General features: G+C 37.2%; 1 protein-coding gene across 4 annotated transcripts; it reads left to right on the top strand.

Moving 5' to 3' along the window:
* Window positions 1–12: 12 nt before the first annotated feature.
* aftphb (aftiphilin b) lies at window positions 13–12,839 on the top strand. 4 transcript variants are annotated; one of them, XM_079633820.1, is made up of 10 exons: window positions 27–202; window positions 4,895–6,303; window positions 6,442–6,602; window positions 6,798–6,918; window positions 7,132–7,188; window positions 7,630–7,728; window positions 8,694–8,724; window positions 10,848–10,940; window positions 11,381–11,501; window positions 11,618–12,839. In XM_079633820.1, exons 2-10 carry the CDS (start codon window positions 4,939–4,941, stop codon window positions 11,748–11,750), a joined length of 2,181 nt encoding a protein of 726 aa, XP_079489946.1. In that variant the 5' UTR covers window positions 27–202; window positions 4,895–4,938; the 3' UTR covers window positions 11,751–12,839. The 4 variants fall into 4 exon arrangements, with proteins under 4 accessions (XP_079489947.1, XP_079489946.1, XP_079489944.1 ...); XM_079633818.1 differs by lacking the exon at window positions 27–202 and adding an exon at window positions 245–465; XM_079633821.1 differs by lacking the exon at window positions 10,848–10,940 and having other exon boundaries at window positions 13–202.
* The last annotated feature ends 72 nt before the right edge of the window (window positions 12,840–12,911 follow it).

Below are 12,911 nucleotides of genomic sequence, written 5' to 3'. Positions count from 1 at the left end.
GATCACTGTTTGTGATCTGGCAGAGTGATAATAAAGGTCCCCGGGTCTCCGGTTGCGTATTGTTGGACACGGAACTCCGGATGAGCGCAGAAACTGGCAGTGAGAACCGGTTTAACTTTACTTAGACAAGACGAGACGAAACTTGTCCTCTCGCTGAACAGGTTGAGTGTCCGTCATGATCATCCATAGCGTATAGGTGAAGGTAAGAAGAATCTGCTGCATTCATTGTTGTCAAACCACTTAGATTTCACGACAGTAGCGCGTCTAATGACCAATTTTGTGACCTCGTCTATGGCAGTACATATTTTTCCATTAGTGTCAGCTTTGTCCTGAGATATGTTGTTCTCAGGCGTTGAGTGGATTAGAAACCACACCGGCTAATGACAGCCGTCTCGTGTCATAATACCAAAACAGACGTTGACAGCTCGTGCAAAACACTTCCTCTTGTCGAGGTGCAGGTTAAAGGTATATTTTATCTATTTTCTCACCTTCATGTTGTTTCAAACCTGTATGTCATTTTTTTTTCTCATCATGGAACACAAAAGATGTTGGGCAGAAATTATGTTAGTCGCAGCAGTCCTTCACTGCCATTGTATGAAGAAAATATGCACTGAAAGCAAGTAGTGACTGTCAGGCTGTCATCTTTTACTTTCATTGCTTCTCTTTTTTTGTAATCCAATTAACAGCTCATTTTGTGTTCTACAGAAGAAAAAGAAAACAGTCTTCAATATATAACCTATGCAATTTTGAAAGCCATACACAATATATCTGCCTGTTTACCTCGGTCTATATTTATGAAGCATGAGGGCGAAAGCCACCTGATTTGCATTATCGTGGTATCTAGATGTTTGTATTATGTCCATTGTCTGCTCTGTGGCATTACACAGGAGGCTTTTCATGGGCATTATATTTATAAACAGTCATTTATGCATGGCCTAATTTGCCTTCACATCCATATTTCGTTTATACTTTATATATTGCGTCTTTAATTACTATGTACTTGCGTGAAAAAAAGAAGAAGTTAAATACATGGCATTTATTGTGTTCATGTTGTGAACACCTAAACCTAACCTTAATCCATGTAGTTACCTTACATTACCCAGTACTTTCTTAGGTAAGTACACTGTACAGGCAAGTGTAAGTGCACAAAATAAATTGCAAAACACATTTGCTGCTGTCAAGGTGGGATACCGGTAAGGTTAGGGACAGGTTTGGTTTGGTGGTATGGGTTTATTGGGTAGCAGTTGGGTCAACAGTGTAATTATAGATGTAATTACAGAAACTTATTAGAGACGTATGGCACAATACTACATTATATGGTTAAAAGTATGTGGATAACCTTAATACATAGCTTTGGCTATTCTAGTGATTTCCGTGAAGACGGATCTTAACACTACACAGCAGTCTCCAATATGAAAATAAAAGCTTTTTTGTCAGTTGCTAAAATCGGCACTATTTTTCACAGCTAGTAGATCTACACAAAACTATAATCAGGTGACAGTTTATAACTCAAAATAACTTCAAAATAACACTTGTAGAACATTAGCCTCTCAGAGACCAAGCATTGATATTAATGATGTATCAATATTAATGCAATGCCCTTGATTATGTTTGAGTGATCCCTAAAACACAAACATGATTAGCGTTTCAAACAATAAATGAAGTGAGAGCTCAGCTGGCAGCTCTTTTTTTGTTGTCCTGTATTACATAATTCCAATGACAAAGTTATGTGAGCCAAAACCTTTAAAGTCAGCATCCCATGGATGCAGGCATGATGATCTAATGTGCACTGTTAGTAATCTGATTCTGACTGGAGGAAAAAACTAAATTAGGTCACACAGTAACCTACGTACTGTCACATTTAGTGTGTAGCAAACACAACAAAGAGTTGTGTGATGCAGAACAATAAAAATAACCTTTAACATATAACATAAGATAATGAAACTAAACAAGACCTACATGTGACTACCATTACCATACCATTACCACTACCATTCAAACATCAGGGGTTGGTTTAAATGTGTTTATGCTCTCCAAGACCAAGACTGCATTTTGTTTGAACAAAATACAGTAAAACGGAATTTGTGAAATAGTTCAATTTAAAATAGTAGTTTTCTATTTTAATATATTTTAAAATGTAATCATTTAATACCGTGAGGTAAAAGCTGAATTTTCAGCAGCCATTACTCTATTCTTCAGTGTTACATGATCTATCAGGAATCATCCTTAAAAATATATATATTTGTGTTAATATTTATTAATATTATAATAATTATTATTACTTTTGTTGTGGAAACCATGATATACATTTTTTAGGGCTCTTTGATAAATAGATGTAATTATTTATATTTTATAACATTATAAATGTCTTTAACCGTTGCTTTTGATTAGGTTAATTCATCCTTGCTGAATGAAAGTATTAATTTATCCCCCCTCCCCAAAAAAAATCTTACTGAACCCAAACCTTTGAACTGTAGCATATACTGTGGCTTTTGTGTGTGTTTAAAGGGGGTACACAAACTTGTAGTCAAGTTTAAAGTGCACTCTTACCTACACGTAAACTGCACAGAAGCTCTTTGATTCTGGAAAATCACTGTCTGGGAATTTCCCTATAGAAGTCAGTTACACAAACACAAAAGTACACTGATGTGAGTTTGGGCCAATATAATTTGAAATATTTTGATTACTAGCCCACATACTGGAGTATTTAGTTTGCCTTAGGCAAGCAGACACGCTCACACATACACACGGACACTGTGTAAACGCTGATATGTCCTCTTTGAAGGGAGTGTAAACTGATGAGGGAACCCAATCCACTTCCTTTGTGCTTTGAGACAAACAGCACAGACTCCAAGCTGGAGTCCAAACACTGAGTGACAAAAACTCCATGCATCTACTGCCTAAAAATCTGATTTAGCCTAATCCACCATTTAAATGTTTTTTTTTTATGGAAAGTAACTAGGATAGTCATGTCCAGCACAATCCACAAAACCATTTTGGGGGTATTTTCTACCCATATGATCAAACTGAAAGACTGCTGAGGTGGTGATACAGAGATTAACCAGTCTGTGTTTGTTTGGAACAGAAACATTAAATGTTTATGCTATGAAACCAATGAACCAATGAATTTCCAGGACTTTCCAAGTCATTCAAGAACTGGATAGGAAATAAATAGGAAGAAAATTAATTCACTTTAGTAATTTCAATCACTTTTTCCCATAATGTTTAAGAATTTATTCAAATCCATTCCCATCACAATTTTGAAATTATTTTTTCACGGTTGTCCATGACTGGAAATCCTGCTTTATTAAGTTATTTGTAATTATTATTTTATTACAGTAATTCCACTGAACTCAATGGTAAGTAAGTACATCAGTAAAGGCTGGAATAGATCACATGGCATTAAGCATCATACATTTGCCAACTTTGTAAATGGTTGCTGGGCATCATACACTACATTACGACTGAGGATCACACATTACCATTCACAACAAGTTGTTTTCTGAAATGCCTGAGCAAAGTCTGGTGTCAAATTGGTTCTGTATAATTACCTTCCAGAACGGTCTTACACAATGGCGTTCCCAAACAGCAGTCATCTTCCTCGGAAATGCGTTTATTGTTTTCATCTGCACGCTCTGAGACACAAGAAATGTATTATATACGAAAAATATTATGTACAGTGGCTTCTCCTACTTTGTGTATTCATACCTGTCTTGTTTGGTTCGATTGAATCAATTTAGTTTCCCCCCTTGGTGCGGGTCTTTTAGGCAGGTGTGAATACAGCAATCGCACTCGGGTGCGGACCAAACAACTGTACCGAGACCCAGCTGAAGAGGTGGTCTCGGACCAGTTTCAAACGAACTCTGGTATAGTTCGAATTTCTGTTCAATGAATGGATGACCTTAGCACACGTGTGGTTTTGTTTACAAATGTTGGTTCACTTGCAAAAAGGGCAGTGTGAAAGCAAACCGCACCAAACAAAAAACAAATGTATTTGGTCCAAACCAAAGCAAGTGAACTAGTGGACTTTCCATGTGTGAATTATATATAGCGCCAATTTATCAAAAAGTGATGATTTTGTTCTCTTCGACTCATAGATGGAAACAATGCTTTATTCGCAAATGTTTTATGCGATATTCCCATTTTGTGCATAAGTTACAGTTGGATGGAAACGTAGCTAGAATGGTATTGTATGTTGTGTCAGAAACTAGAATCAGGAAACATAAACCTACTAAACATAAAACCAGTGAAAAGTGAATTTGCATATTTCCACTATTATTGATTTTCCTTTTGCACCACTGTTATACTCTACACCAGGGTAATGAATATGTAGACAAACAGTTAAATATTAGTAGCTGCTGTTACTTTAACCATCATGTGAGATCTGTCCGATCCTTTGATCCTAGTCAATTATTGCAGGTCATTTTGGTGCTTGTGCACAAGCTAAGAAGTGTTTACTCTTTGTTGGGGGGGAGGGGGGACTATTATAAGTATTAAATATGTAGTAAATTCAGAGGAAGAAAATAAACGTGTTCCTAAACAAAGAGAGCTGATACAGTTCAAATAATTAGACATTTTAATGTTTTTATTTAAATTCAAATAAAAAATATTTCAAAATCCAAAATATCAGAAACTTACTGCTGGCATTACTGAATTTGGCTGTTGTATTATTTGCTTTTAGCATTTCATGGTGCAGACGTGTATAAAATGTCTAATAAGAATATCTAATAAGATAATCAAAGAGGTTATTGTTTCGGCTAAAGTGGGGTCAGTCAGTGTTATTATATAATTTTTTGCTGAATGAAAGCGAATTTTGTTCTTGACCAATAATGAAAATAAAACATTCTCAAGGTTTCTATAATTGACTTTGTCTTATCTCTCTTTTTTTCTCAAGGGGTGTGTGTGTGTGCATGTGGCCGCAGGTGGCGCAAGAGGACCATGGAGCCCGATGTCATCCGTCTGTACTCTTCCTCTCCCCCTCCACTGGATGAGGCTGGAGAGGAAGAAGAGGAGGATGAGTTTGGTGAGTTTGGTGAGTTCGGGGGTTTTGATGGCGGAGGAGTGTCGTCCAGTTTCAGCTTCTCAGACATCGACACGCCCACAACATTCAACCAATCAAACGCGCTGGAGGAATCTCCACCTGACCTGTACATCACATCTATACAGAATGTCGCTGTATCAGGGAAGAGTGGATGGGCTAACGAGAGAAAAATGGTAGGAGAATCAATTAGCAGTGTCGAGAAAACAGAAAAGGAACTATCTGAGATGGTCACAAATTTGGCGTCCTTCGATCAGAGGGCGCTCTCTGTTGAACATGGTCAGAACTCTCTCTCGATAATTCCTGATGTCCAAATCAGCAGCTCAGGTGATGGACACATCCTCAGTAATGGATACAGTGAGTCTTGTGCAAATTCAGATCTGGACAGCTTACAAAGCACAGCCACTGAAGTACACTCTGGACTGGACGTCAACGTAGCTGATGTATTAGACCAAAACCAGTTGATCAACAAAACGGACAACCTGACTGATTCAAACAATCACTCATCCCATAAAGAAGCATCTGAACCTGCAGAGACGGAAGTGAGACTGGAGCTATGTGGCGACTCCCAGTTGTTTAGTTGTAGAGATGCACAAGAACCTGAAGGCGAGCTTAAACAAATAGAGAACTTTGTTGTTTGTGGTCAACAGGACGGGTCTGTGGACTGTGATGACATAGCCGAAGCAGAGACGGCCCCCTCCATGGATGTAGATCTAATATCTGACACACAGATAAGTGGAGACGCAAGGGAAATTCATGGATCGTTTGCAAACGCAGAGGGGGAAGAAGAGGAGGACATTGAGTTACCTCCAGGCCCCACGGCCTGCAAGGATTTTGGCGATTTCAGAGATGCATCTCAGGGTTTCTTGGACTTCAGCCGGACTGAATCTATAACACAGGAAGGATTTCCTGAATTTGTCACAGCAATGTCCAGGTGCTCCACGGATGATGAGTTTGGTGACACGGACACCCTGAAGGACTTTAAGGAGGACGATGAGCTGGCTGAGGAAGCAGCATGCGATGAAGGAGCTTTTTGTTCTGAGTTGCCTCCCAGTGACAGTTTTGCCGACTTTAGTGCAGCTCCATTTGGAGGAGTGGAGGAGTTGCAAGACAACTGGACTGCATTTGGACCCAATCAAGGCACGAAAGAGGATCAGGATTCATGGGCCACATTTGGGGAGGAACAAACTACTTACCTGGGTAAAGAAGAACAAGATGTTGAGACTTCAACAGCGCCCTCTAGTTGTGACCTCCAGGGTAGCACTGTGAGTCATTTACATGTTAATCAGAAACATGCAATCCATTTTTGTTAATATGAATTGCAGTTCGATTGACGGATTTTAAACCATAAAATTGCATGTAAAAAGTTTAGATGAACTGCAACCTGAGTTTTCATCTCACAGGCTGAGTTCTGCTGCAAATTACAGCATCTCTTCAGAACCGCCTTCCCTTTAGACGTCCATCCTGAGGTCAGCGGGGTCACTGAGGTCCTGCCCCTCCACAAATTCCTGCAGGCTCAGGATCCTCAGGAGCAAAGGGATCCGAGCTGTTCTTTGGCACAGGAGTAAGATTCTCATCTTGATTACAAGCTTCTACGATTTTTTTTATCACTTATTTCCAGAATATAGTCGCATATTTGGGCTTTCTATTAATAGGAGCTCCATGTCTAGTGTTTAAATATATCCTGTGTGTTTGGGTCGACTAGTTTCTGAGAAATAACTCCGGGTATAAAGGTCTTGGTTCATTTTTATTTCTGCAGGAATTCATTGGCCTTGTGGTGCCACCTTCAGGAGATCCACAGCAGTCATGGCCTTAAGTTCAAATGGGCAGGTTCCCATAGTAACAGGATTCTTCTGGATTGCCTAGGAATCAGGAATATTGTGAGTTCTTGAAAGTACATACTTCATAGACATGCATGCAGTATTGTTGATTACAGCTGGTTTCTCTCTCATGTGAAGTATTTCTAGTCAGTAAACAGTATAACAGAAAATAAACAGACAGTCACTGGGTTTAGTTGTGACTAATTAGTTCTAACTTGTTTTTTTTACTATTCCTTTCTTTTGATATGATTTTTTTATTTATTCCTCTAATAGTTGTTCACTGGAGACAAGCAGCAGCCAGTGATCGTGCCTATGTTTGCTGCTGGACTGGTGAGTGAAGTCCTAAACCCCAAAACATAATATTGTGAAATATTATTACAGTTTACAATAACTATTCTCTATGTTAACATATATCAAAAGGTAATTTATTCCTGCGATGGCAAAGGTGAATTTTCAGCGTCATTACTTCAGTCTGCAGTCACATGATCCTTCAGAAATCATTCTAAATATGCTGATTTGCTGATCATGAAGCATTTCTCATTATCAGTTGTGCTGCTTAATGTTTTAATAAAAACCCTGAAACATTTAGTTGGGGATTGTTTTATGAATAGAAAGTTTAAATTAACATTCAATTATAACATTATAAATGTATTTACTGCCACTTTTGATCAATTTAATGCATTCTTGATGAATAAAAGTATTCATATTTTTGATACATTATGATTCATTAGTGTGTATCATTCTTTTTTGCGATTTTTCCCTTTTTCTCAGGGAATGCTGGAACCCACCAAAGAGTCTCAAAAATGTCCAGCCTCCCCTGCACTTTCCCCTTCTTCTTCTGTGGAGAGTGGAAATATTCTATGCACTCAGGTGAGAAGCGCAGACATGCACATAGATATTAGTTATCTAGATATAAAGATACAGATATATTAATTATCTAATCTTCTTTCTGTAAATATTGGACATTCTGTCACTATTAAAAGGTGATTGTAAGTACTTTGTTTTAAGACTTCAGTTTTTTTAAGTCAACATTTATGTGATTAAAGTCGAGTCGACGTCGACTAGTCGCTGATGATGTCATTAATGATCAAATAAGCCTGAACCTCGAGCTGTCTCGAACGCGGGTTGCCTTGTGCTCAGCCATGGCATATGACAGCGCAGCTTATTTTGTGTCAGTTCTTTTGTCTTTGGGTCGTTATATTTCTAACAGATGTTTGCTCGTTCTAAATCAGATACAGATAAAGTAGCACAGTTATGATTACATTTTAATAAAAGCATTAGTGAGAGAGCAATTGCTTGTGAATTAATTCTACCTGGCAGCGTCTCTCTACTAATAGTGGAGCTGTGGGTTTTAGTTACTAAGAAACATATAGAACTTTTCAGTTTCTAAGCTATTTTATTGATAAATTACAGAACCGTGGAGACAATACATTTCTGCGCTACTGAATGTTTCTGTGTGCGCGTGATCTGCACCAGATATGCGAGGAATAGGCTACTGTCACTGTCAGTGTGTGTGTTTTATAATGCAGCAGTGCATTAGTTTAGAACGGGGATTAACTTACGTGTACAATAAGCTTTTTAAAACGTGCATTCACCTGATCAATTTTGAGCAACCATGGTATAATCAAATATATCTTGTGGAGTGCTCTCAGAGAGAGTATGCATTTATTTGCCATTTTAACTGTTGGAAACAGAGAGTAAAAGTGGACTTGCTGTTGCGCCCTCTATAGGCCATGATCAGCGACTAGTCGACGTCAAGCTCAAAGTGTTAAAGTCAACTTGCCTGTGCAACCGCTACTTTGTATGCTTGCTAAACTACATTTGTTGTGCTGCAGGTGGCGTCCTCTTTGGCCATTAGTATTGACGGTACGTCTTTTCGCCGTGCCTCCTTCTCTAGAGTTCAAGAAAAAGCCACTCGCCACTCACGGCAGAAATCCTACTCCTGATGCTGCCTCGCTTATCATCCCTGTCTGAGCACTTCCTTTCTCTCTCACCACACTCTTCTCTCCATTTTTCAAATTTCCTTTTTCCTTCACAGTTCACACACCACTTAGAAAAGTTTCTCTCCTGTATATTTGTTTTATCAGTGTTGATTTAACACTAAACTAGCATTAGCAGAAAAATTTGTGAAGTAACCGTCCAAATTCTATTTATGATCCAAAGAACAGGAAACTCTTTTCTTTTTCTCTCAGTTGTTTGTCTTTCTTCTTCTGCTCAAAAGTGAAACACTATTCAGTCAGCAAAGATACAAATCAGTTAATTTTAGATTCCCTTTTATAAATTAGTTTGTGTTTATATCTTGTCCATCTCCTCTCTTGTTCTGCATCTGAAAGTCCATGTCACTATGTTGTCCACTCTCATATACACACAGGCTGAAGTGTACTACCTCAGATTATAAGTATGCAGCTTCATATGCAGATGTTTATTACCTTGCCATTATATGCAAGACTTGAGATAAAGATAACTTGACACAATATTAAATACGTTCTCAGTTGTGTTGTCAAAAGGACAACCAATTTAGTCCCTGTGCACCAGCTATTGTCTCAGGTTTGACTAAAAAAAAAAAAATTTTTTGGAATAGCTGACCTTACTGCTGGTGCTTACTTGAAGCCATTGTATAGCACGTCTTGGCTAAAATTAAAGAGGGAACACCACCACATTTTCAAAGATTTACATACAGATGCTACAACTTACTGAGAGGCTGTTTTAAAATTGTGAAGGTTTAATTAGGTGGTGATTTCTGTTATACAGTCTATGTTAATGTATAATTCAGTTTTTCCTTCTTTCCTTACTGTCTATAAACCCACTGTGGCTAGCAGTGAAATATTAATTTATGCACTTTTTTTGACCAACAACTTGCAAACTGTGATATACCGCTTCTTCTCAATCTTACGGGAATGTTCTGGATTCATAACAAGTTCAGTCAACAGAATTTACGGCATAATGTTGACAGTTACAGTTGATTACCACGGAAAATAATTTCAACTCATCCCTTATTTAATTTTTGTTGAAAAAAGCAAAATGTTTTTACATTTTGTGGCTATATTTTTTTTTTTTTTTTAACTGTATTTTAAGGCTTCCTTCAATTGCAATTGCCTTGATATTTTAGCTTTTTTATATTTAGGGATAAGTTAAGTATTTTCAGTGATAATCAGCATTATGTCACAAATGTCAAACTTAAATTGTATGAAGAAAATTTCTTTAACCAAAATTGTCGACCTTGAGCTCTTTATCTGGATAGTAATTTTTTCCAGTTGTGTTGAACCAAATGGTTATTAAGTCTGTTAATAAATATATTATACTACAGTTCATCTCTTGCTTTCATCTCTGGTCTAATCTTTTCCTGCTTTGTCACTCCTAATAAAATGTATTTGGTGCTTAACTGCCTTTTCCTTTTCTTGCTCTTATACATGTACACTGTACCATTCAAAAGATTGGGTCTGTAAGATTTGCTGTCAAATTCAGAATTTATTTCAAATGTCAAAGTCAGTAAAAAAGAATATTATGCAAATTAATAACATTTCAAATAACGTCTATTAAAATGTAATTTATTCCTGTGATGGCTAAGCTGAGTTTTCAGCAGCCATTACTCAGGTCTTCAGTGTCCCCTGATCCTTCAGAAATCATTATAATATGCTTATTTGCTTATTTTGCTTATAATATGCTTATTAACATTTCTTATTATTACCAATGGAAACCATTAAAAAATATATTCTTTGATAAATAGAAACAAAATGACAATTATTTTTAAACAAAAGAACAGTATTTATTTGAAATAGAAATGTACAAGTCTTTACTGTCACTTTTGATCAATTTAATACATCCTTGCTGAATAAAAGTATTAAATTCTTTCCAAAAAGACCCCAAACTTTTGAACAGTAATATACTGTATATACTTCTGTTGATACATTGTGAATATCCTGAGCTGCCTACTAACAACACACTAACCCTCCATGTCTTGTTGTCATTGCTGTGGCTCTCATGTGAAGCACAAGATGGTGGAATCTCAGTGCTAAATTTGGACTATTTTGGGCTTGTGGATGAATGTAGCTCAGATAGTGAAAATGACACTCCACTACCAGGTCAGAACAGAAAGGGTTCATCTCTGTTAAGTGACTGGCTTGCTGTGAAACCTTTTCTTCCTTTTTCCTTGTGTCTGTAATTTCAAAATCAACTTTTTAGGGAAGCTTGTCGTCTTTAGCATTTGTTCGTACTCTAGTGTTCTGTCCCTGATTTCCTCTCTCTGGACTTGCTTACAGTATCTGCCAGTGTGAGTATCTCTGTTTTTCTGCCTTTAATCTAATGCACTATTGATAGTGTTTTGCTTCTATGTGTCTGGGAAATTCTTACTAAGAAAGTGATAGTCTCGCATGAACTTTATATTTCATTTAAAAAAAAATTCTACTGTTTCTGAGATCCTGTTTATGTAGCTTCATTGTCGTTACTGACGGTATAATGAACTGTAAGTTTTAAGCATTTTAAACAAAATGGTAACTGTGAATGTGTGTGTGCATTTATTTAGGTGTTGATCCAGAGATATATGAACTGACTACAGCTAAAATTGAGAACACAACTGGTCGCAACATTGCAGATGCATTTACAAAACTCATGGAGTCTATGGAGAAAACCACAACAACAGCCAGGTGAGACATATGCATACTCTTAGCATGCCGCAACATGTTGAGCGCAACTACTTTACAGCTAGAGGGCTAGAAAGGTCAATCTCTGAGAAAATGCTATTTTTGTGTGTGTTTGACAGGAGGCCAGAAAAAGATGAAAAGATAAGCGAGGAAGCAGCAAGGGTCATCTCTATTCTCCCTGACCTGTCCTTCATGCAGGCCAGGGTTCTAATGTTCCCCTCCATTCTAACTCCAGCAGCCAATCATATATAACCAAACACGGTATCAGCCAATCACCTTTCAAAGATTTCAAAGTCATTATGGCATCATCATTTATTCAGTTCACAGATAGCTATATAAAAGAAAAAAACAGATCAAGTCATTGTTTCTTCATGTAACCTCTTAAAAGCTCCCTATTTCTCTCCCTATGTTTTTTTAAAAGTGGATTGAAACGCCCTGTTATGTGTGAAAATGTTCCTGCTGATTTTTTCCCAGCAAAAAATACTCACCTGTCTTTTATACACAGTATTTAGAACAGCAGATTCACCTTTAATGTCTGATACATGTGTTTATGATTTTATCTTTGAGTGCTGTGTGAGTACTTTTCACTCGGTGAAATGCAGAATTGCACATTTTACTACTTGAAATCAGAGCCTGTAAATCAGGAATGGGCAACTTTGGTCCTGGAGAGCCACCGTCCTGCAGAGTTTAACTCCAACACCTGAACAAGCTACCGGGTAATCGTTTTTTATCAGGGTTTGGGCTAAACAGCAGGAAAGTGGCCCTCAAGACCGAAATTGCCCGTCCCTGATTTGAGTGAATATTGACCCCTGGTTGCTAATGTATGTATATATACACACACACACACATATACATTAATATGTGCTTTTCTTAAATGTCATTCAGTTCTTCCTTTAACTGATTTTGATCCATTTTTACTCTCTTGTACACTTCATTCAGTATACCTTTATCTTCTAACCATCCTTTCTATTTTAACTGACTTTAATCGTTTTATTTATTTTATTTTCCCACAACTGACAAGCACACGAGAAGATTATATTATCATTTAATTTTTAGAACTTCAATAAGGGAACTGCGTATATGTGTGCCTGATTTTTTTTTTTTGTGATTTGGTTGTTTGTTTTATTGATGTCTTTTCACTGAATGATTTTAAAGGTGGATCTTTTGCACAATCTGATACAATATGAATATGACAGCAGTGCTATGATGTCTTAAAGAAAAGATGGAAATAGTTTGTACTGTTCCTGTGGAAAAGAGTGTATAAAGGAATTTGTGTCTTTGTCTTCTGTTGTAAATTTGTATTTTGATGTTTAACAATAAAAAAGGCAGATAAACTAGTTATTCCCTTTTCAATGGTTTCAGCATATAAGATTTACCCGGTTTTTGCTAGCCAATCTGAAATGTCTAGCTTCT

The sequence above is a fragment of the Phoxinus phoxinus genome (genome assembly GCF_949152265.1).
Source record: "Phoxinus phoxinus genome assembly, chromosome: 13".
NCBI lineage: Eukaryota > Metazoa > Chordata > Actinopteri > Cypriniformes > Leuciscidae > Phoxinus > Phoxinus phoxinus.
This window is presented reverse-complemented; position numbering and strand designations above follow the sequence as displayed.

What these genes read in the sequence shown, in the direction of transcription:
- aftphb (XM_079633818.1), top strand. Translation starts at nt 381, where the DNA reads ATGACAGCCGTCTCGTGTCATAATACCAAAACAGACGTTGACAGCTCG. An exon ending in GCCTAGGAATCAGGAATATT is followed by an intron (nt 6,919 to 7,131) that starts GTGAGTTCTTGA and finishes TTCCTCTAATAG; the next exon opens with TTGTTCACTGGAGACAAGCA. An exon ending in GAAATATTCTATGCACTCAG is followed by an intron (nt 7,729 to 8,693) that starts GTGAGAAGCGCA and finishes GTTGTGCTGCAG; the next exon opens with GTGGCGTCCTCTTTGGCCAT.